This window comes from Lithobates pipiens, unplaced genomic scaffold, assembly GCF_037356315.1.
Source record: "Lithobates pipiens isolate NorthernLeopardFrog02 unplaced genomic scaffold, aLitPip1_a1.2 Scaffold_28, whole genome shotgun sequence".
Taxonomy (NCBI): Eukaryota; Metazoa; Chordata; class Amphibia; order Anura; family Ranidae; genus Lithobates; species Lithobates pipiens.
Window position 1 is genome coordinate 170,832,800 of NW_027507789.1, and position 24,209 is coordinate 170,857,008.

Genomic DNA, 24,209 nt, shown 5'->3' on the forward strand with positions numbered 1-24,209 from the left:
TACTGGTGGTGTGGGCTACAAGAGGTGGCATATGGTCTGCCTTGTATGCTTATATCCTCAACTATAAAGAGTCTTGAACTCCTCTCAGAATCTCCTGCACCCCCTTTCCCCTACAGCCTTGCAGTTTCTTGATCAATTAAGTCAAGAATGACCAGGTGGATAGAAAATTCTGAGTCTAGATGCAGCCCCTCCCATTCTTTCTTCCCTAGGCATCGGTCCATGCAAGGTCGATTCTAGGGTCACAGACATCTGGGTGCAGGAACATTTCTGGCGCCCCCACATGGGCATGGTCATCTTATCAGTGTCTATCAAATGCAGCCTCATCAGTGCCCATCAAATGCAGCCTAACAGTGCCTGGATCACACAGAAAAGCAATCTCTCACTGTGCCATGGAGCTTGGGTTTGAATTGCCTGGACAGCCACTCTAACAAGGTCCTGCCTCCTAGACTAGCTCCTACGATGCACGTCACACTGATTAAATTTCCCAGGATTGGATCAATGTGCGGTTTATCACAGGATCCAGTCTAGGAGGCGGGACTTTGTTACAGCGGATTCCGAACACCAAACATCAAGCTCTGTGACACCAAGCTCTGTGACACAACAGGAGATCGCCACTCTGCATGACACACATAAGGAGAGGAAAGGAGGACATGACATCCCCCAATGTGTAGCACCTGGTGCGGACCGGCCCCCTGTTGGTACGCCACTGCTACTTGAGCTTCGGCTCCCCCCTCTACCTCAGCTCGCGGCACCTGGGCGCAGTGCACCCTGAACATCTGCCCAGGATCGTCCCTGGGTCTATGATTGCCTTGTGGGCACTTATGTGAAAGCCTATTTTGAATTTTTATTTTATTTCTTATTATGGAAAAAAAACACATGCATCATTAATACCACAAACACAGCTGATTGCATGAACAAAATAGGATTCGTTTTATTGAAACTATTGTAAGTGACAAGGACAAGAGAACGATGAGCAAAATTCAACCAAATTACTGAAGAACACCAGAATATATATATTCCCAATAATCCTAACACATTCTAAATATCCAGAATCTAGGGCTTAGCATGTCCACCACAATAAAATAGGCATTTTGCATGTTAATATTCCATTAATATGAACAATGGTAGACAATACAAATACGTTTATAATATCTGATTACAAAACCGATACTATAACGCTATAATAAAAACTGCACAGGATTATGTCAATAAAGTCACAACAGAAAACTAGTTTGAGTTCCACTTGAATTAAGCACGTGTTTTATATTTACATTCACGTACTACAGGCACATTTTAAGGTGCTGTTTTTTTGGTCTTTTTAAAAGAAAACTACATTGCGAAAGAGAATTCAGAAAAAAATCAAATTCTATCCTATACTAATCAGACTGGTTAATATTCTAGCTCATTTTGCATATGATCATTGTAATTCAAAATGACTGATTATGGTGCAACTCACCATAATGCCTTGCAACTTTATGTACCATAAGTGCCTGTTTATGATTAAACATGTTACAGTAACACATGCTGCACAACCTACTCTTAGGGCATTGTGGTGCACTCCATTACCACAGGTTATTTGTTCTAAATGGGCCCTAGGTAAATATGCTTGCTCTCTATTGTTTTTTTCAATGCACTACCATGTAATCCACATCGTGCCGTGTGGTATGCTGCATCAAGCCATAGCATAGATGCATTCTGTACATGTGTTGGAGCGATATTCAATGCTGTTGAAAAATAAATGGCACTGCAACACATTGCACTATGTGTTAGCACAATGTCTGGCTATTAAAATCCATTTTTGTAACAAGATGGAGTGAATGGGCACGAAAAAATTTGAAAGTGCTCCAAAAAAGTGAATGGAAAGTCAAAACGTATGCTCTCGCGTAATGTAATCCCTAAAAAATGCTGGATAGAATAAAATACCTTCATTCATTTTGGATCTTTAAAAAGTGTTCAAAGGCCAGAAATCCATAATTTTTTTAACACAACAACATCTTGAAATTAACTTACAACTTAGGTAAACTTCAATAGTTTACCACCAACCTCTAAAGATGAACAGATATCTGACTAATCCTAAACCTTGCATAATTTCAGTTGTGTCTACTGGGTATTTTGGTGGATAAAGTTCATGTCTCATGCCAAGTTTTGCCTAGGTAAAGTAAATCCCGAAGACCACATAGGAAGAAGACAGAGGAAGACACCAAAAGACTCTAGAGATACTATTATCCACAGAGTTCTCCAGAAGATATAGAAAAAACATTAGCATACATTATGGTGATTATGATGTTGATGACTTTGATGATGTTTATGATGAGTGTGGCTAGTCGCATGTTGAACTTTCATTGTGTGGTGAGATCCTGAAATTAGAAGATACAATATTTAAGATTATTAATGATCTAGGGCACATTATAAAGAGATGCAAATTGTCAACAATTTATATATCAATCCACCATATTCCAATTATCATTGTTATTGTTACATAAATAGTCATATTGAGAAACCAGCCTATGTACAATTATTTATAGATATATTGATTTTAGCAGGAGTACCCTGAGACCTGAAATGTATTTATTTATTAATAAAAGGTTGAGAAACTTTACATTAAACTATGTTTTTGAAAATGTAGTTAGCCTTTTATATCTTGTAGTTTCATGAATGTACTCAACTTTTTTGGAAACAGTCTAAATCTAGAATCAATTCCTATGCACAACTATTCAACTTTTTTACAACTGAAAACTACTGTGGGTCATTTACAGTAAATGCAATTTGTCACATATACAAGGGCATTTCAAAATTCACAGCAGACAATGTGACTGCTATGGAACTGATTAGCAAAATGGCCTAGAAATATCTGGTTACATCGTGATTTATGCAATGTGATTTTCAGATAGCATTTTTGTAAATGTATTGGATAAAATAAATGTTTAGAGAGTATGACTGTTGATTAAAGTGATTGGTATTGGGTATCAGTAAATGAATGAAATTAAGATGGAGATTAAAGAGATGGTGTGATCTTTTCAATTATTTGCTATAGGGTGGTGTCTAAATGTCACTAATGACCAGGTCATTGTTTACATTTTTCTTATATTTTACATTCTACAGTTCTACAAGTTCATGTTCTGCCATTTAAGTCAATATATGTTTACATACCATGACTGCCTCCTAGAAAACTTTGATTTGAAGTGCTGAAAATTAAAACACAGTAACAATTAATGAAGAAATATATGGTATTCTGACAATTCTGTATGGCTTGGTTTAACTAATATATTGATAAACAAAATAGGATAATAACATTTGATGGACCGTTTGGTCTTAAGTTATTATATTGTTCTGTTGTGATTGCTGATTGAATATTATAGCAAATAAATTCAGATAGCAACATTATTTTTTCATTTTTTAAGTTTTAATGTGAAAAGGTGTTGCTTTAACTTGACCTGCATATTGTTTTTGTTTTTTTTATAATTAACTATTTTCAATAGAAAATCAAAGTTTAAGGATAAACCTTAAGGCAATAAGCAGTACATAGTATATCAGTTGGAAGGACCTCGTAGAGAAAGGTAAGGACATCATAGTTGCATAGACCTTTATATATATCTTTTACTGGTAAATAGCAATGGGTCCAGCTAAAGAACCAAATTAACTTTTCAGCTCTAATTGAAAGTAGAGCATATCATGAGTCAATATAATGTTATCTCAAGAGGCAAAACACAACTGTAACACTTTATACTGCCAAACAATCCCAAAATGGTATGGATATTCAAACAAGTCGTGAAATTAAATGAAAAACAAGGTATAATATTCACTAGAGTTATAGAATCAAGCAGAACACAGTAAAAGGCAGAAAGGGAAAAAACAAGAAAGAGAAAGAGATACACAGCCCTCATCCAGCATAACTAGGACCTAGCAGTTGTCCAACTAATTATAAAAGCTAAAAAAAAGTGCAGAGTCATGAAGATGCCACACTTCCCAGATAGCATTATGTCCACAAGGCCTACATATTTTAAAGAATATTAGTTCAGTTACTTGCCCTGTGTGAAATACTTACTGGATATCATGACCCTCCAATAGGCGCTTATAGGTGGCGATCTCCATCTCCAGGTGAGTCTTTTGGTCCATCAGAATCTTATATTCCTGCTTCTGACGTTCAAGATCAGATCGGATTTGGGTCAGCTGGGACTCAACATTGTTGATCAAACATTGTAATTGGGCCAGTTGAGCCCCAAATGTGGCTTCTGTCTCTGCCAAAGTGTTTTCCAGAGCAGATTTCTGGGAAAGGATAAAGAAAGATTGTATATAAAAATAGCAAAATATGACAGTACATAGAGTTAGTATTTTCAGAATGAACTGAAGATGCACACAGACAAACTGTGAGCAACTGACCCTTGATACAAACCTTATTGATTGACTGGTAATAAAACTTACCAAGCTGAGCTGGCTTTGCAGTTCAATTTCCAAAGTTTGGATGGTACGTCTCAAGTCAATGACTTCAGTTTGTACAGACTGGAGTTGTTCAGAACCAGAAGCAACTTCACGATTCAGTTCTTCAGTCTATATGAATAGAACATTTGTTAGAGTCATGTACTCTTTAATATATGGAGGCTGATTTCCATATATTTTTACATATAAAGCCAAAGAAGGTTTATTTCTCATCTTCTGTGAAGAAACATAGTACTCATTTTAATATAGCAAGGCTTAAGTTTATTTGTACTTTTCTATTAGTTTTATTATCTTTTTAGTTATGCCACTGAATTTTTCCTTTGTGTCCCTAGACAACAGCCTTAAAGCCTAGTTGTGCTGTACACCAATAAACATTGAAATTCCTGATCAGGAAGCATGAGCATGGCCACTTGGCCAGAGTAGTTGTGATTGTGCAAGGGATGTGGTAGACCACAGAAGATCTCATTATTAGAGCAGTAGTCCTGATCTTCAGTGTAATGGGAAGACTGGGATGGCACGGTACATCTGAGCATTAAAGCCAATCATGTTCTTATCAATATTAATTGTTTTTTGAATATAACCATGAAATAATAGTGCTTAATTATCAAAATTGAATAGATAACTATCACGCTATTTTTCTAACAGGTTTAATAAACTTTTTCAGTCTACAAATAGACTTACCCTTTGACGGAAAATGTTCTCCACCTCTCTCAGATTTCGCTCCATCAGATTCTCATACTGCTCTCTGATCTCAGACAATGCTCTATTCATATCAGCAGATGGTGCAGCATCCACTTCCACATTGACCCTGGCACCCAACTGAGCTTGCAAAGAGTTGACTTCCTGTAAGTAAAAATGTGAGAAACAAGTAGTATGATGGGTGCATTTCTGGAGATCTTCAAAATGTGTGCTTTAGGATCTGTTTTGACTTGGTATTTAGGATTATGTCAATGTGCAAATGCAATGGGCTTTTAGGTACATTTGAGAATAGTTTGAGACATTTCTGAGAACATTTAAGGTAATTGACAACTAAAAAAGATTAAAAGATTAAAAAAGGTGTCAAAGTTGCCAATTTTCCACATGAGGCCCAGGATGGCTGCCTACGACTAAAGCAAAAGTGATTTCAAAGTTATTTTTCTTCATATTAATGTCTGGTTTAGCTTGAAAAATGGGTAGCAAGCATTCTACCTCCCCATGATTCCTCTTCATTAGCTGCAGTTCCTCCTGAAGGTTTTCTACTTGTGCCTGTAGCTGACATATTTCCCTGTTCAACTCTTCCAGTAGTATACGAAGTCCATTCACATCAGCCTCAACACTGCTTGCCAGTTGGCGTTCCATTTCATACCTGGTGACAAAAGGAAAACAAAAGCAATTAATGCTGATAATGATAATAAGAATGAAGGACATTAAATATAGAAAAGCTTACTTGTTTCTGAAGTCATCTGCTGCCAGACGAGCATTGTCTATCTGTAATACAATCCTGGCATTTTCCACAGATGTTGAGGAAATCTAAAAATATTGTAGGTAATTATTTATTACAAAGGGTAAATTCATACAATGTAATAAACTGAACTTTGCACTGTATCAGTTAAGCTGGTTTATCTAGTATGTAAATTAAGCTGCATATCTAGTATTGCTTGCACTGTAACACGACTTAAGGGTTCATTTACACTAGCCATTTGCTAAAACATTCCCATTTAGCATGCAACTGGTATCTGTTGTGTGACAAGGGTGTTTACCAGTGCCTTGCATTTTACAGCGCAAGGCACTGTTTACCTTCTTTTTTTTCTTTACTTTATTGAAAGTGTAAACTCCATTTAGGTCTTTGCAGTGTCCTCCAGTGCTATCCAGTGTGCTGGTTTACCTCTCCATTACTGACCAAACACTAAAACACAAGCACTGTCTAGACTAACCTTCTAATTAATGCTGTACTGTGCAAAATCCAATAATCATGTTGAGGGAAACTAATTTTGAATATTTTTTAGCATCTTTTAAGGCTAAAATGGCTTCTATTTTAAAGCATATCTGAACCTAAAAACGAAATATAATATATTACGGTTTACCAACCCTTAGACATATGGTTAGTTCTCTTTTTTCAATCTAACAGCTTGTTGATCTTGCAAATTCAATAAATACCTTTTAAAAAGCTGAAGAGTGCAAAATCAGCTTCCTTCTGCACAGAAACCAGTTAGCTTCCAACCTCAGCTTGTTCAATTAAGCTTTGACAATATAACCTGGAAGCTGATTGTTCTCTATGCAGAAGTGAGCCTGTTTTTTCACTCTCCAGCTTTGGTAAATAACCCCCATGCTGTCCTAAAATCATGTTTTTTTTTTCAGTACATGTCTACATCAAAGTGCCAGATAGCATCAACAAAATGCACTGAGACCTATTTCTGGTGCTGTATAACATGTGTCATCTGGTATCACTTTAGATATATGTCATATTATATGCCTAATATGTCAAATCTATTTTTATAATTTAAATATGTAGGTGTCAGTGTGAGTTAAAAAAATATATAAATACTTAATTACTACAATATTTGTGTAGATTTAGTGTTCATCAAAAACAAAATATGTATCAAAATCATTTCTTAATTATTATACCACTTATGTAGACCAATTCCTTTATTTACCTGGCCTTGAAGCTCTTGAATGATTCTGAAAAAGCAGCTGTAGTCAGGTAAAGAGCTGGGCTGATTCCTCTCATACCACTCCCGGATATTCCTCTCAAGCTGGGCATTCTGTTGCTCTAGGGAGTGTACTTTGTCTAGGTAGGAAGCCAAGCGATCGTTCAAATGCTGCATGGTTTCCTTCTCATTGACATTGAACAAACCATGATGGCTAATAATGCTTTTATGGCTGCTGCTGTGAGCACCTCCATGAACGTGCTTGGATATGGAGATTCCTTTGCCTCCTGATCCTCCATGTACACTGGGGGCTCTATAGTGATCATTAAGGTGGACTTTATGGGAACTTCCATGGTGGATGACATGGGATCCTCTATGATGAGAACTAAGAGAACCTGTAGAATGGAATCTGTTGGAGCCTCCATGATGAGAAGTATGGGAACCTCCATGATGTAAATTATGGGCTCCTCCATGATGAGAAGCATGAGATCCCCCATGGTGGTGAGAAGAGTGGGATCCTCCATGATGAGAAGCATGAGACCCCCCATGGTGGTGAGAAGAGTGTGATCCTCCATGATGGCTAATTGAAGATCCTCCATGATGAACACCATATGTGTGGCTTGGGATGTTAGACAGATGACCACCAACATGGCAGCTTCCATGGTGTGATCCAGCAGAAGAGTGACCACCGTAACTCATGATGATGGATGTGAGTGGCACAGATGACTTAAAAGTGTGCTTTTCTAAGTGGATGTCCTTCACAATATGTTCTCCATTCATTCTGCTCCTTTATATATGGAAAACTGGGAGTGTGATGAAACATTAATTGCTAATGTTAATGTTTATAAGTATGTGACTGCTCATCTATCCACTATTTTATATGCTTGACATGAGGATTTAACATTAAACATTTGGTAATCTGCTTGGAAAACATTAGACAATTGTAAAACAACTTCAAAATAATGAATTTATTGCTGTCCAGCTCATTAGAAACGTTTGCTCACTCCACCCTAAAGAAATAACAATAAAGGAAAAACTGACTGACTTGGCTGAACACACCTCAAATAAAACACTCAAAAATGCAATATTGTAATCATAAATTAATGAAATGTTTAATCACAGTATGCAGATGGTTTAAAGCTGGACACAAAGCATCAGATTTATTTTTAATTTGATCAAGCAGGACTGAAAAATCGAAATTAAGAAGGTGGTAGCAACTAAATTTGCAGAAGCCAATACTCAAACATGGTAGGAGTTTGAAAAGGCAATTTTTCAAAAACTTGTGACTCAGGGGAAGTTATGGCAAATTGTTCAGCAATTAAGTAGAAGAAAGTGGATCCACTTTCAGGCTGTGTTGAGCAAGAATGAGGAGTTTCTGACCATTGGTAAACAACCGAGCAGTGAAAGAAGCATGGTTAGGATTTTTCTAAATGTGTTTAGTATTCGTGTGCTGCCTTTGCTTGTGTGCTGAATATCAAAGTTAATAAGCAGAATAGATCAGCACTTACAGTTTTCAATTAATGGCAGAAAAGCAAAAGTTTACCATTTAATGCCCCTGTCCCAATGGTCATAATAATCTAACTTTAAAGGAGAAGAGGACTAAGGCTCTTTTGGCCCTACTCCTGTGAGTCATTGGCGTTTGTTTCATTCTGCACTCATCTTTGGTGATGGATCTTTTGTTGCTGGGGGGTACTCTTGAGGGAGGGGTCTATTGATGGTGGTTGCTGGCTGATCTATTGTTGCTGGTGCAGGGTCTATTGTTGCTGGGGTGGGACTATTGTTTCTCAGGGGTCTATTGTTGTTGGCTGCAGGGATCTATTGGGATTACTATTTTTCTAGTTATTATTAACCACTTAAGGACCAGCCTCGTTTTGAGATTTTGGTGTTTACATGTTTAAAACAAGAGTGCTTTTTGTGGAAAAAATTAACTTTTTTGAGTAAAAAAATAAGACAGCAGTAAAATTACCCCAATTTTTTTAAACTGTGAAAGATAATGTTATGCCGAATAAATTGTTACCCAACATGTTATGCTTCAAAATTGCGCCCCCTCGTGGAATGGCGACACACGTTTACCCTTAAAAATCTCCATAGGCAACATTTAAAAAATTCTACAGGTTGCATGTTTTGTGTTACAGAGAGGAAGTCTAGGGCTAGAATTATTGCTCTCACTCTACTGATATCTCACATGTGTATTTTGAACACCGTTTTCATATGCGGGCGCTACTCACGTATGCGTTCGCTTCTGCAGGCGAGTTCGGCGGGACGGGGTGTGTTTACATTTTTTTTATTATTATTATTTATTTTACCTTTACAAAGTTTAAAAAAAATTGCACTTTTATTCCTATTACAAGGAATGTTTACATCCCTTGTAATAGAAAAAAAAACATGGCAGGGCCTCTTAAATATGAGTCAAAAAGTCCTCAGATTTAATATTGCGACTAAAATGCAATAAAAAAAATTGTATTTAAAAAAAAATATTTTAAAAAATTGGCCCTTTAAGAGCTATGGGTGGAAATTAAATTTTGACATTGCTTCCGCCCAGCAATTGCATGGAGACGGGTGGGGGCCATCTTACCCTCACTCGTCTCCATACTGAGCCATCGACAGGACTCGATAGCCTCTGCTGCTGCCGACAGCTCCAGTAAGCGGCGGAAGGCACTGGATCGTGGCGGGAGGGGGGCCCCTCTTCCTCCATGATAAAAGTGATCTTGCGGCGTATCCGCCACAGAGACCACTTTTATCTCGTAGCGGACCACCTGCTGAAGAAGGGGATACCGGGGTTATGGCAGCTAGCTGCTGCCATAAAAATGATATCCTCCTAACCTCCTTCATACCCTAATACTACAACGGGCGGTCCGTAAGTGGTTAATACATTCCATATAAATCACTTAACACCACAAAATTATACTTGGGTCTGTATTCTCTAAAAGGGGTGGTACTGCGAGGTGGGTAGGGGCAAAGACAAAGGAGTGTCTTTGAAGGAAGACGTACCTTTATCTATCCTCTGAAAAAAAAATCTGTGACTATACATGTCCAACTGACACCAGACACTGTGGCAGGCCCACAACATGTTGCCAGTAGGGATGGGCTTTATCTTTGGGTCGAACATGAGTTCGACTTGAACATTGGTTGTTCACCTGTTCGCCAAATAACGAACAATTTTGGGTGTTCGCGGCAAATTCGAAAGCCTATAAGCCTTTAAAAGTCTATGGGAGAATTCAAAAATGCTAATTTTAAAGGCTTATATGTATGGTATTGTCATAAAAAGTGTTTGGGGTCCTGGGTCCTGCCCCAGAGACATGTATCAATGCAAAAAAAGTTTTAAAAACTGTATTTTTTTCGGGAGCAGTGATTTTAATAATGCTTAAAGTGAAACAATAAAAGTGTAATATTCCTTTAAATTTGGTACCTGGAGGGTGTCTATAGTATAGTAAATGGGGTGAGGTCCCCCCAAAAATCCATACCAGACCCTTATCCGAGCACACAATCTGGCAGGCTGCAGGAAAAGATGGGGGGCAAGAGAGCGCCTCCTGAACTGTACCAGGCCACATACCCTCAACATAGGGAGGGTGCTTTGGGGTAGCTCCCCCAAAGCACCTTGTCCCCTTGTTAATGGGGGGAAGGGCCTCATCCCCACAACCCTTGCCCGGTGGTAGTGGGGGTCTGTGGGCAGGGGGCTTATCAGAATCTGGAAGCCCCCTTTAACAAGGGGCCCCACAGATCCCTCCCCCCTGAGTGAATTGATACCATTTCACAAAAAAAGTGTCAAAAATGTTAAAAAAGACAATAGCCGGTTTTTGACAATTCCTTTATTAATGTCTTCTTCTTTCCCTGCTTCTTCTTCTATCTTCTTCTGTTCTTCCTTCGGTTTTCGTCTTCTTCCTTCATTTTGTTCTTCCTCCGCTTCTTCCTCTATCTTCCTCTGCTTCTCCCTCCAGTCTTCTCGTTCGGCATCTTCCTCCGGGTTCTTCTTCCCCGCTTTGTCCTCCGGACAAGCCGCCTCAATGGTAGTCTTCTGCTGCGTGATGCTTCTGTTCAGGTGATAGCTCTTATATAACGGAGGGCGGGGCCACCCAGTGACCCCGCCCCCCTCTGACGAATGGAGACTTCCCTGTGGCTTTCCCCTGGTATCAGAGGGGGGAAGAGTCGTCCATTTACATAAACGGGTGACCCCACCCCCCCTGACACCACAGTAATTTTAGAACTTTCATTTTGCTCTCAGACTATTCTAAACACGGGAAACATGCGCCACTTTACAGGCTTACTATAAACACCGCCCAGGTACGAAATTTAAAGGAATCTTACACTTTTATTGTTTCACATTAAGCATTATTAAAATCACTGCTCCCGAAAAAACAACTGTTTTTAAAAATTTGATTGATACATGTCCCCTGGGGCGGGACCCAGGTCCCCAAACACTTTTTATGAAAGAAAAATTTAAATTAGCACTTTTGATTATTTATGTTCGTGTCCCATAGACTTTAATAGTGTTTGCGTGTTCAAACAAATTTTTTGCCTGTTCACATGTTCTGGATGCAAACCAAACTGGGGGGTGTTTGGCTCATCCCTAGTTGCCAGTATTGCATCTCCCAACTGACTTAGAAATGTGTTTGGCTTAACCTAGGAAACACTGGAGTCCAAGGCAAGCAAAGTGGAAACTGACTTACTACTTGCCCAGCCTGTTCTCCCTGTGATCCCCACAAGACTCAGAAACATAAAAATGTATAAACAAGTAACTGCATTATTTAAACGGAGTCCTGCTCCTCCATCAAAAAAATTAAAAGTCAGCAGCTACACATACTGTAGCTGCTGACTTTAATATAAGACACATACCTGTCCTGGAAACCAGCAATGTCGGCACCCCAGCCGATGTTTCTCTTGGGTACTGCCACTGCCATTCGGGGTAAGGCAAACCAGCAGTGAAGCCTTTCGATTTCACAGCTGGGTCCCCACTGTGCATTCGTGAAGCGTGCTACACTTTCTGAATGGCCTGGCGGCGGGGGAAGGAGGAGGGGGGCTGAACTTTTGTCCCCACTCCACTCTCTGAAGTGGGGATGGCTACCTGATCATTCAGAACGTGGTGACATAGAACACGTATGATGGGACTATAAAGAGGGCAGTAGCCAATAGCTTTTGTCTCGTAATTTATTCTGAGCATGCGTGGCACTTTGTCCGTCGGAATTGTCTACACACAATCGGAATTTAAACAATCAGATTTTGCTGTCGGAAAATTTTAGATCCTGCTCTCAAACTTCTGACGGAAAAAGTCTGATGGAGCCCACACATGATCGGATTTTCTGACAACAAGATCCGATCGCACATTTTCCGTCAGAAAGTCCAGTGTACAGGGCATTACTGCTAATTACTAATAATAATAATTTCATCTAAACCTATATGTTAGTTGGGTGGACCATTTCAAAACTATAGAAAATAAAAATAAAAATGTAAAGATGGGCTCAGGTGCGTTCGGGGATCCTAGTCCCAACCCACCTGCCTGATCCCACCAGAACACTGAATACCACTAATCACAGGCAGTGTCTCCATTCCTGGTCCGCAACTGCACAGAACAGGAAATGTCTCACTGCCTGTGATTAGCGGTGTGCAGTGTCGGCTTCCTGGCAAGGTTGGCAAGTGGGTTGGGACTAGGATCCCAATCACGCCTGAGCCCATCTCTATTGTATAGTATTGTAATTAACCTCTGTCTCCTTTTGCTTCACAGCCAACGATCATGCAAAATGTTCAAGGGTTCAACATATCACAGGCAGAGGATACAGAAATGATCACCATGGGTCTTTGGACTGATGAAATAAGTCAATAAAGGTGCATCATGTTAATGAACTAAAGTTTTTGAAATTGACCACTTTATCAACTAGGACTTACAGTATCTCACAAAAGTGAGTACATCCCTCACATTTTTGTAAATATTTTATTATATCTTTTCATGTGACAACACTGAAGAAATGACACTTTGCTGTAAAGAAGTGAGTGTACAGCTTGTATAACAGTGTAAATTCGATGTCCCCTCAAAATAATTCAACACACAGCTATTAATGTCTAAACCGCTGGCAACAAAAGTGAGTACACCTCTAAATGAAAATGTCCAAATTGGGCCCAAAGTGTCTATATTTTGTGTGGCCACCATTATTTTCCAGCACTGCCTTAACCCTCTTGGGCATGGAGTTTACCAGAGCTTCACAGGTTGCCACTGGAGTGCTCTTCCACTTCTCCATGACGCCATCATGGGGCTGGTCATGGGTGTCCGCAGAACTATTTTCAGGGGGGGGGGGGGAATTATTTTAAGGTCTGGTCGTGTGATCTTACCTGTGTCAGTCAACAGTGGCTGCAGGGGAGAAAGTGCTTAGCGATGGCTGATAAAGCCTGATGAGGTGATGTCACCCATAGGTTCCCAAGTCACAGTTGTTATTGGTGCTCCCTCCTCTCCCCTGCATATGCTGTTGGATCACACAGGTGAAATAACATGACCAGATTGGAACAGTCTGAAAATAGATTAGTCCACCTAGGTGTTAGGGGGTAAGGTGACGGGGGCAGTTTTTAAGGCTAGCACAAGCTGGAATTCTACTTTCAATCTACCCTCCCTATTGGTGGCTTGTGGCAGTGTTAAAGTAGAGCTCCACCCAAAAGGGGAAGCTTCACTTGTTTTCACCATGCCACTGCCACATTTGGCACTTTTTGGGTGTGTTCTGATTTTTTCCGCAAGGGGTTCAATAAGTAAATTAAAGATGGAAGGAGAGAGGGGGCACCCCTGCCTCGTGCCATTCGTAATTTTAAAAATCTGAGATAATGTACTTGACGTGTAAACCTGCGCGGATGGAGAAGAGTAGAGGGCAAGAATAGCAGATAGTATGGGCCCAGTGAACCCAAACTTTTTAAGAACCTGAACCATATACCCCCAGTGTATCCTGTCGAACGCCTTCTCCGCATCCAAAGAAAGGAGCAGAGAAGGCGTCCGACAGGACTTCGCGTGATGGAGCAGGTCGACAACCCTTCGGGTTGCATCCGAGGGCTGTCTCCCAGTCGTGAATCCAGACTGGTCAGGGTTGATCAGGGAAGGCAGGGTGTCTAAAAGTCTTAAGGCTAGTATTTTTGCGTACAGTTTGACATAAGTATTTAGGAGAGATATAGGGTGGAAATTCGACGGGGCATCAGGAGTTTTACCAGGCTTGGGAATAGTAACTACATAGGCTCTAAGCATTTCTGGGGGGAAAGAGGCGTTTAAAATTGCTTTAGAAAAGACGTCTTGTAATGCCGGGGATAACACCGTTTTAAATACTTTGTAGTAATCATTTGGAAGGCCGTCAGGACCGGGAGATTTGCCTAGGGGTAAGGTATGTATGGCTTTTTGTATTTCTTTCACAGATATAGGGGCGTTGAGGGAGGTTAACTGTGAGTGAGACAAGGTTGGGAGATTAAGAGACTGCAAGAAAGACTGGATATCATCTTCTAAGGGTTGGACTGTGTCAGGGTCCTTATCTATGTTATAAAGAGAGGAGTAGTAGTCGGCGAAAGCGTCTGCTATGCCCCTAGGATCTGAGATTTTAGCACCATCAGAAGCTCGCCTAATAAAGGGGATTCTGTTACGGGTTTTGTGGTCTTTTAATTTGTTAGCGAGAAGTTTCCCAGCCCTATTACCATGAGCATAGTGGTTAACTTGCAAAGCCTTAATATATTTATCATGAGAGTCCAAAAGCAAACCCCTCAGCTCGTAACGAAGGGCTGTCAACTTGTCTGCCAAGGGAACCCCAGCCTCAATGGTTTTAATTTCTTGAAGCAGAGAATCTAATTTGCTCGATCTCTGTTTCTTAAGCCTGGAGCTGAGTTGTAGCAAAATACCCCTCATATACGCCTTGTGGGCGCACCATAGGGTCATAGGGTCGGAGACAGAGTTTTTGTTGATATCAAAAAATTCTTGTAGTGTTTTTGTTAAAGAGGTCACATAACCGGGTATCCGAAGCAGACTCGAGTCAGCCCTCCATACAAAATCTCCCGAAGGGACATCCCTCTCCGCCACCACCACCGATACTGGCGCATGATCTGACCAAGTTATGTCATGGATAGCGGAGGAGGATGTTGCCCGCAATATACCTCTATCCCCAACAATCATATCTATACGGGAATAAGTGTTATGCCTGGCTGAATGAAATGAAAAATCCTTTTCACCAGGATGCCTACATCTCCAGATGTCATACAGTTCTGCGGAATGCAAAGTGGATTGGAGTGTGGATAAAAGCCTCTTGGACTTAGACGTAGTGTCAATATTGTAGTCCATAGTGATGTTGAAATTGTCACCAATAAGTAAAGCACCCTGTTTAACTTCATCAATTTTTTTCAGTAGCCTTTTCAGAAATCTCAGCTGATGAGAGTTCGGAGCGTAGAGGCTAACTACCGTATATAGTTTGTTGTTGATTTCTCCAATAACAATGACATATCGACCTCCAGGGTCGGTAGTAAAAGACTTAAGAGTGAAGGTTACAGAAGCACTGATGAGAATAGCAACTCCTTTATGTTTACTTGACACTGAGGCTTGGAAAATATACATTTGGCACTTTTTGGAGGAGAGAGTATATCTGGTTTTGCCGTGGCGATCTGAGCCACATGTAAAACCATGCAAAATATGCTGCAAGCGACCACAGCAAGTGAAGGTATAAATAAACATATAATTAGGCAATCAATTACAAAAAAAAATGACACCCGCATGGTGCAGCATTGGCTTAAGCCAGTGGAGACTTTATAATCTATATGGACACAATAGCATCTTTATTTTGTTGTGCCCATATAGCTACTTTTGTGCCCATATAGAAGCTGGTGTGCCTCTATATGGGTGCAACAGCATCTATATAGGCACAATAGCAGTTATATGGGCACAATAGCATAAAGATGATATTCTGTCCATACTGTATAACTCCTATTGTGGGCATACAAATGCTACTGTCTCCTATTGTGCCCAGTGACACTGACCTTGTAGCGCTGTAATAAGAAGAGTCGGCAAAACTGTAGTCCTTGAATTGTCATTTATTGGTACATCAGAGTGTACTTACGTGTTTCAGCAATAGCCTTAGTCGTAGCTGCCAGTGCCCGGACAAGGTTATCTACATACAGAATGCCCAAAATGATTTATACTGAATGAGAGAGATTTTTAGACATTTGTAACTGACTTTAAAGAATATGTAACTGATCACATACTTGGTCAGAAATTAATTCTTGCAGACACTCACCTCCTTTGCAATCAAAACATGTAGCCTTAAAAATGTCCATTAGAGATTGGTAATGGGCCTGGGAAGTAGTATAATTGTCTTGGTCTGGGGTCTTATCAGAGTTGCTGGATACTGATAATTAAACAGTAATCTGCAAGCACTGGTGATTACAGACAGACCATGACACAGAACAAGCTGACACTAACCCAGCTTGTTCTAAAAATATAATTTAGCACTTTTCTCTGGACAGTGGCTGTTGAGTGAACGTTATCTTCCTGTTCCACCCACCCTCACTGCTGCTCTGACTTTGATCACTCTGACTCGGACAGCAGCCAAACCTGGGAGGATCGTCCTTCTCCTGTCTGGTATGGCTGGAGCTACAGAGAAGTACAGCCTCAGTTCAGTGTGCGGCTGTATCAGAGTTCAGAGCATGGGGTAGTGTGACAGCTGGGCAAGTTGCTGAAGAGCTTCTCCTGAGTGTTATGAGCATAGTGTAGCTAGCAATCTGGCGCCCCCTCTCCCCCCTGCTGCGCCTGCAAGAGATGCTCATGGACACTAGTGTCTGTGTGCAGACACCTTGCCGATTCCGGGGGGGCGGCACTTGACCCCCCTTGCCCCTACCTGTGGACGCCCATGGAGCTGGTGGATGTTAGAGAACTTGCGCTCCTCTTCCTTCTGTTTGAGGATGCCCCACAGATGCCAATAGGGTTTAGGTCTGGAGACATGCTTGGCCAGTCCATCACCTTTACCTTCAGCTTCTTTAGCAAGGCAGCGGTCATCTTGGAGGTGTGTTTGTGGTCATTATCATATTGAATACTGCCCTGCAGCCCAGTCTCCGAAGGGCGGGGATCATGCTCCGTTTCAGTATGTCAAAGTACATGTTGGCATTCATGGTTCCCTCAATGAACTGTAGCTCCCCAGTGCCGGCAGCACCCATGCAGCCCAAGACCATGACACTCTCACCTCCATGCTTCACTGTAGACAAGACACACTTGTACTCCTCACCTGGTTGCCGCCACACACGATTGACACCATCTGAACAAAATAAGTTTATCTTGGTCTCATCAGACCACAGGACATGGTTCCAATAATCCATGTACTTAGTCTGCTTGTCTTCAGCAGACTGTTTGCAGCCTTTCTTGTGCATCATCTTTAGTAGAGGGTTCCTTCTGGGATGATAGTGTAGCACTGACTCCTGAAGGAGCAGCTGAATTCATTAGGCTTATTGTTACCTTCTTCACCTTGTATGCGTCTAGGGGTTTTCTGAGGTAGATGGCCCAAGAATTATAGAGACCGATGACAGATCCGCTTGAAGGGATTTTTATTTGCAAAAAGGTAGTTAACAAACAGTCTCTCAGCATAGGATCAGAGGGTTTAGGTGAAAGGCCCATGTACTCAATGTCAAAGTCAGTTTGAAAAGAGAAATCTCTTACTTTGAATAAATCCAGAGAATGGCCATTCACAGCTGGATCCTCACCCTAGTTGGATAGTCCTTCTCTCACCAGGCCTAGCAGCCAACTGGGTGCTCGAGTTAGGAATAAGTCTCTGCCACAGACTTCGTGAAGGAAACTTGAAAAACTTGTAGAACACTCGTGTGATACCAGTATCTTGCAGCCGGTCCGGCGATACCACACGAGATTGGATTCGCTTAGGTCCTTCAGCTTTTCCAGGCTCTTATTGAGGAGCCAACCCTTGCGTGGCCTTCTCCCAAAGAGTCCTCCCCTGGATAACTTCACGGTTGCTGGACCTCTCCATTAACCGAGATGGCCCCAGGCCACCTCCGAATCCTTCTTTCAGTTTCCCTCGCCTCGGGCTAGCTAGCCCCGAGACGTAAAGTTGGGTGGATCCGCACCCCAGACCATGGAAGTCCTGGGGGCTGGTCAGGAGGACCAGGACCATGCAGTCAGAACATACTTCTGGACCGGAACCCCGAAACACGTGACATCCGCACCTTAAGTACCCTCTACCAGAAGGCACAGCAAGAGTGACACTCCCACTGGGCTGGTTCCGAGAGAAAGTAACCTTAATGCACCCAACTAGACTGTGTTTCCATGCCTGCCTCAAGTAACAGTGCCACCTATGGCTAGGCAGAACACCCTGCAGTCCAGTCAGACTGGTGCTGAGGTCAAAATTTTGAGTAATCAAACCCAAACCAAACTGCGGTTTAAGGGTAACATTAAATTTCAAAAACATATAGCGCGTGCTCTTCAGGAGCCTGTGCTACAATAGCTATGCAGACCAATTTGAGGCAGTGTGCGGTGTATAGTCTGAACACTGGCAGACTGACCCCCCATCCCTTCAACCTCTGCAGAAATGCTGGTAGCACTCATATGTCTATTTCCCAAAGACAACCTCTGGATATGACGCTGAGCATGTGCACTCAACTTTGGTTGACCATGGCGAGGCTTGTTCTGAGCGGAACCTGTCCTGTTATACCTCTGTATGGTCTTGGCTTCCATGCTACAGCTCAGTTTCAGGGTCTTGGCAATCTTCTTATAGCCTAGGCCATCTTTATGTAGAGCAACAATTATTTTTTTCAGATCCTCAGAGAGTTCTTTGCCAAATCCAAATCCAAATTTGAAGATTGTGACCTTACAGTTCCACTGTAAAAAAATGAAATAGTATTAAGGAAGCTGGTATTTACGTACATGTATTATGACAGAGTATGTATCTCAATCTCTTCGTTAAAGTGGTTGTAAACCCTTACAAACCACTTTGACCTACAGGTAAGCCTAGATTAAGGCTTACCTGTAGGTCCAAGAAATATCTCCTAAACCTATACAGTTTAGGAGATATTTGGCCGAAGACAGGCACCGCTGTCTACGGCGCATGCGCCGTAGACAGCGGCGCGCAGGCGCACTGAGCGCGGCATTTCCAACAACGGAGCTGCCGCGCGCGTCGGCTCCCGTGCGCATGCACGGGAGTGACGTCATCGCGGCTCCGCCGAATGACAGCGGCGGAGCTGCGAGACCCCACCGAAAAGATGGACGCGCCGTACTACAGGGGACAGCGGTGACATCGCTGGCTCCTGTGTCAGGTAAGTGACACATAACGGGCTACTATGCGATGCATAGTAGTCCATTATGCTTTGCCTTTGCAGGGAATGAAAGAGGAAGTAAACCCTGATGGGTTTACTTCCTCTTTAAGCCCCTCTGGCAAAAGAGTATTTAAAGGGTATATCCAGAAGGTCTCCTGCTGGCACAGCCATTTAAAACACTCCACAGCAGGAAGATCTCTGGAGATGGCCTCAATCACCCAGACTTGTAGACTCCCAGTGGATTTTTTGTGATCCTTCAGAAAGTGTCTGGGGACATTATGTTTCTTGAATCCTGCTCAATGAATCGTCTATGTTTACCAAATCATTGGCGTAAGTGACGGATGGTACTTCCTACATACAGGAGACCACAAGTACATGTCAGGCAATATATGACATACTCACTGGAACAATTATGGAATTCTTTGATGTTATATGTCTTTCCTTTTGTGGTGAAAGTTTTTTGCCCATGATGAACAAATTTGCACATAAGGCATAGTTTTTTCCATCATTGAAACATGCCTGTCAGTGGAATGAGTGGGATATGGGTGTTCTGTCTCTAGGGCAGATAGATAAACCTTCTTATCCCAATAACTTCAGATACCATATTTCTTTGATCTCAGTTTTATTAGAACAAGCCAGGTGAAACTACAAAATAACATAAATAGACCTCAATAAGTGCAATATTTCATACATTACAGCTAGGGATGAGCCGAACACCCCCCGGTTCGGTTCGCACCAGAACTTGCGAACGACCCCCGCGTTCGGTACGAACGTTAGAACCCCATTGAAGTCTATGGGACTCGAACGTTCGAATTGGAAAGTGCTCATTTTAACGGCTAATATGCAAGATAGTGTCCTAAAAAGGGTTTGGCGACCTGCCTCCTGCCTCAGGGGACATGGGTCACTGCAAAAAAAAGTTTTAAAAACTACCGTTTTGGTGGGAGTACTGATTTTAATGACGATTAAAGTGAAAAAAAAAAAGTGAAATATTCCTTTAAATATGGTGCCTGGTGGGTGTCTGTAGTATGCCTGTGAAGTGCCACGTGTTTCCCGTGTTTAGAACAGTCCCTGCACAAAATGACATTAAGCGGAAATAACACCATTTAAAACTGCTTGCGGTTTTAATGTTATATCTGGTTCCTGCAATATGGTTGAAAATCATTCAGAAAAATGGCATGGGTAGCCCTCCCTGCCCATTACCAGCCTATTTGGGTCTTGTACGCATATTAAGGGGAACCCTGTACCCATATTAAAAAAAGGAAATGCGTGTGGCCCCCAGGCCCTATATACTCAGAACAGCAGTATACAGGCGGTGCAAACAAGACTGGGACTGTGTAGGTTTGTTGTGTTAAGTTGAATCTGTTTGTAATTTTCAACTGGTACATTTTTAAAGTGTAGCTCCAGTCAAAAAAAATATTTTTAAGCTTTTTGGAAAACATAGGGAAGGGTTATCACCCCTGTATAATTTGTTTTGTCGTCCATCTTTTTTCATCTCACTTGCTGTTGTCTCCTTCCGTTTGCAAGTAGGAGATGTTTGTAAGTTGGATGTTTGAAAGTAGGGGCCTGCCCTATATGCTCTGCAGAAATGGCGGAACAAGGTGTTGGTTTTGCAACAACATTGTAAGCCCTCAAAGTGACTCTTGGTGGGCGCTGGAGCGCCCTGCTGTGAACGATTATATCAAGAATTGTAATTACATGCCATTGTTGAACAGTGGTAGAAAAATTGACCTTTGGTGGTTGTGGTGCTGGTGCCACAACACTATAAGTCCTCACAGTTACTCTGGGTGGGCACAGGAAGGGGCCCTCCTGTGAAATATTATATCAAGAATTGTAATTACATGTCCCTGTTAAACAGGGGCAGAAAAATTGGGCCTTAGGCACTGGTGCCATCACACTGCAACCTCTGCCATACACTATAGTTTTATTGCAGGAATTAGCCCTGCTGCAAAGCATTGCATCAAAAATTGTACTTAAACGCCCCTGTTAAACAGGGGCAGAAAAATTGGGCCTTAGGCACTGGTGCCATCACACTGCAACCTCTGCCATACACTCTAGTTTTTTTGCAGGAATTAGCCCTGCTGCAAAGCATTGCATCAAAAATTGTACTTAAACGCCCCTGTTAAACAGGGGCAGAAAAATTGGGCCTTAGGCACTGGTGCCATCACACTGCAACCTCTGCCATACACTCTAGTTTTTTTGCAGGAATTAGCCCTGCTGCAAAGCATTGCATCAAAAATTGTACTTAAACGCCCCTGTTAAACAGGGGCAGAAAAATTGGGCCTTAGGCACTGGTGCCATCACACTGCAACCTCTGCCATACACTCTAGTTTTTTTGCAGGAATTAGCCCTGCTGCAAAGCATTGCATCAAAAATTGTACTTAAACGCCCCTGTTAAACAGGGGCAGAAAAATTGGGCCTTAGGCACTGGTGCCATCACACTGCAACCTCTGCCATACACTCTAGTTTTTTTGCAGGAATTAGCCCTGCTGCAAAGCATTGCATCAAAAATTGTACTTAAACGCCCCTGTTAAACAGGGGCAGAAAAATTGGGCTGCTGGCATCACCCAGAACCAAAAATGTTCTTCCAACATATCAGCGGAGGAGGAAGAGGATAGACAATCAACATAACAGGACAGTCACTCAGCATCAGCATAGGCAGTCTTGAAGGGATGTGGTATTTCAAAAAAAATTATTCGGTTACATCAGCTTCAGGTGCTTGGTAGCTGTGGGTGATCCAAGACTGATTCATCTTGATGAAGGTCAGTCGATCAACTGATTCGGTGGACAGGCGCACCCTGTGATCGGTAACAAAGCCACCAGCAGCACTGAAGGTGCGTTCCGAAAGAACGCTGGATGCAGGACAGGCCAGTAGCTCAATTGCATACTGTGCAAGCTCTGGCCAGTGATCCATCCTCAAGACCCAGTAAGCCAGAGGATTTTCAGTGGGAAAGGTGTCCAAGTCTGACCTTGCCCCTAGGTATTCCTGCACCATGTAAATTAGACGCTGGCGATGGGTGCTGGAACCAATCATACCTTGGGGCTGCGGACTAAAAAATTGTCTGAAAGCATCAGTCAGACGGCCACCTTCTCCACCGCTCCTTCTGACTGATGCCTCAGCAACACGTTGTCCAGGACCAGGAGTTTGTGACCTCCCAGTCACTGGGAACGCGTTGCACAGAGCTTTCTGCAAGGCCTCCCGGAGATGTCTCATCCTCTGCTCCCTCTGCGATGGCAAGATAAGGTCGGCAACCTTACCCTTGTACCGTGGATCAAGGAGAGTGGCCAGCCAGTAATGGTCCCTCTCCTTGATCCGAAGAATACGAGGATCCTTCCGCAGGCTTTGCAGGATCAGGGAGGCCATGCAGCGTAGGTTAGCTGAGGCATTCGGTCCGGAGTCCTCTGGGTCACTAAGGACAACATGATCCGCAGCTACCTCCTCCCAGCCACGTACAAGCCCACGTGTTTCTTGGGACTGTAAATCATCCCTATAAGACTGCTGCTGCTGATGCTGAGTGCCAGCCTCCACCTCCATGCTGACACAATCATCCTCCTCCTCCTCTTCCTCCTCCTCACCCTCTTCCTGTGTGATGGGTGGCACAGCAGGAACACTGTCTGGATAAAGGGGGCCTTGAGAGGCAAGGAAGTCCTCCTCTTCCTGCCTCTGTTCTGCCTCAAGTGCCCTGTCCATTATTCCACGCAGCGTATGCTCCAAGAGGTGGACAAGAGGTATAGTGTCACTGATGCATGCACTGTCACTGCTCACCATCCTTGTGGCCTCCTCAAACGGTGACAGGACAGTGCATGCATCCCTGATCATGCCCCACTGGCGTGGTGAGAAAAAACCAAGCTCTCCTGACCCTGTCCTGGTGCCGTAGTCACACAGGTACTCATTGATGGCCCTCTGCTGCGTGTGCAGCCGCTGCAGCATGGCCAATGTTGAGTTCCATCTGGTGGGCATGTCACATATAAGGCGGTTCTTGGGCAGGTTCAACTCCTTTTGGAGCTCAGCCAGCCGAGCACAGGCATTAAATGATCGGCGGAAATGCACACAGACTCTCCTGGCCTGTTTCAGGACATCCTGTAAGCCGGGGTACCTGCCCAAGAACCGCTGCACCACCAGGTTAAGGACGTGAGCTACACAGGGCACATGGGTCAGTTGTCCCTGTCGGAGGGCGGAGAGGAGGTTGGTGCCATTGTCGCAAACCACCATTCCTGGCTTAAGCTGGCGTGGCGTCAACCACCTCTCGGCCTGCCCCTGCAGAGCTGACAAAACATCCGCCCCAGTGTGGCTCCTGTCCCCCAAACAAACCAGCGCAAGCACGGCATGGCATCGTTTTGCCTGCGTACTTGCGTAGCCCCTGCAACGCCTACGGAGCACCGCTGGTTCTGAGGACAGAGCACTGGAAGAGGCCATGGAGGAAGAAGAAGAGGAGGGGGTGGAGGAGAGAGGTGTGTCACAACCAATAGTAGCATTTTGGAGGCGTGGTGGCGGAACAACCTCCAATACTACTGCACCTTGTCCTGCATCCTTCCCAGCAGCCAGAAGAGTGACCCAATGGGCCGTGAAAGACAGGTAACGTCCCTGTCCATGCCTGCTGGACCATGAGTCAGCGGTAATATGCACCTTACCGCTGACCGCCCTGTCCAGCGAGGCAAGGACATTGCCTTCCACATGCCGGTAGAGAGCCGGAATTGCCTTCCGTGAGAAAAAGTGGCGTTTGGGGACCTACCACTGAGGAACCGCACATTGTACAAACTCACGGAAGGGGGCCGAGTCTACCAACTGAAAAGGCAGCAGTTGAAGTGCTAGCAATTTAGCCAAGCTAGCATTCAACCGCTGGGCATGTGGATGGCTGGGAGTAAATTTCTTCCGCCGGTCCAGCAGCTGGGGCAGGG

General features: G+C 42.9%; 1 protein-coding gene across 1 annotated transcript; it reads right to left on the bottom strand.

The window, feature by feature from the left end:
• Positions 1 to 906: 906 nt before the first annotated feature.
• On the bottom strand, positions 907 to 7,844 carry LOC143935797 (keratin, type I cytoskeletal 19-like). The gene is made up of 8 exons (XM_077459907.1): positions 7,071 to 7,844; positions 5,864 to 5,946; positions 5,626 to 5,782; positions 5,119 to 5,280; positions 4,423 to 4,548; positions 4,046 to 4,266; positions 3,151 to 3,185; positions 907 to 2,357 (listed from the first exon to the last, which is right to left on the bottom strand). The coding sequence occupies exons 1-8, from the start codon at positions 7,842 to 7,844 to the stop codon at positions 2,260 to 2,262; spliced, it is 1,656 nt and encodes a 551-aa protein (XP_077316033.1). The 3' UTR covers positions 907 to 2,259.
• Positions 7,845 to 24,209: the final 16,365 nt, after the last annotated feature.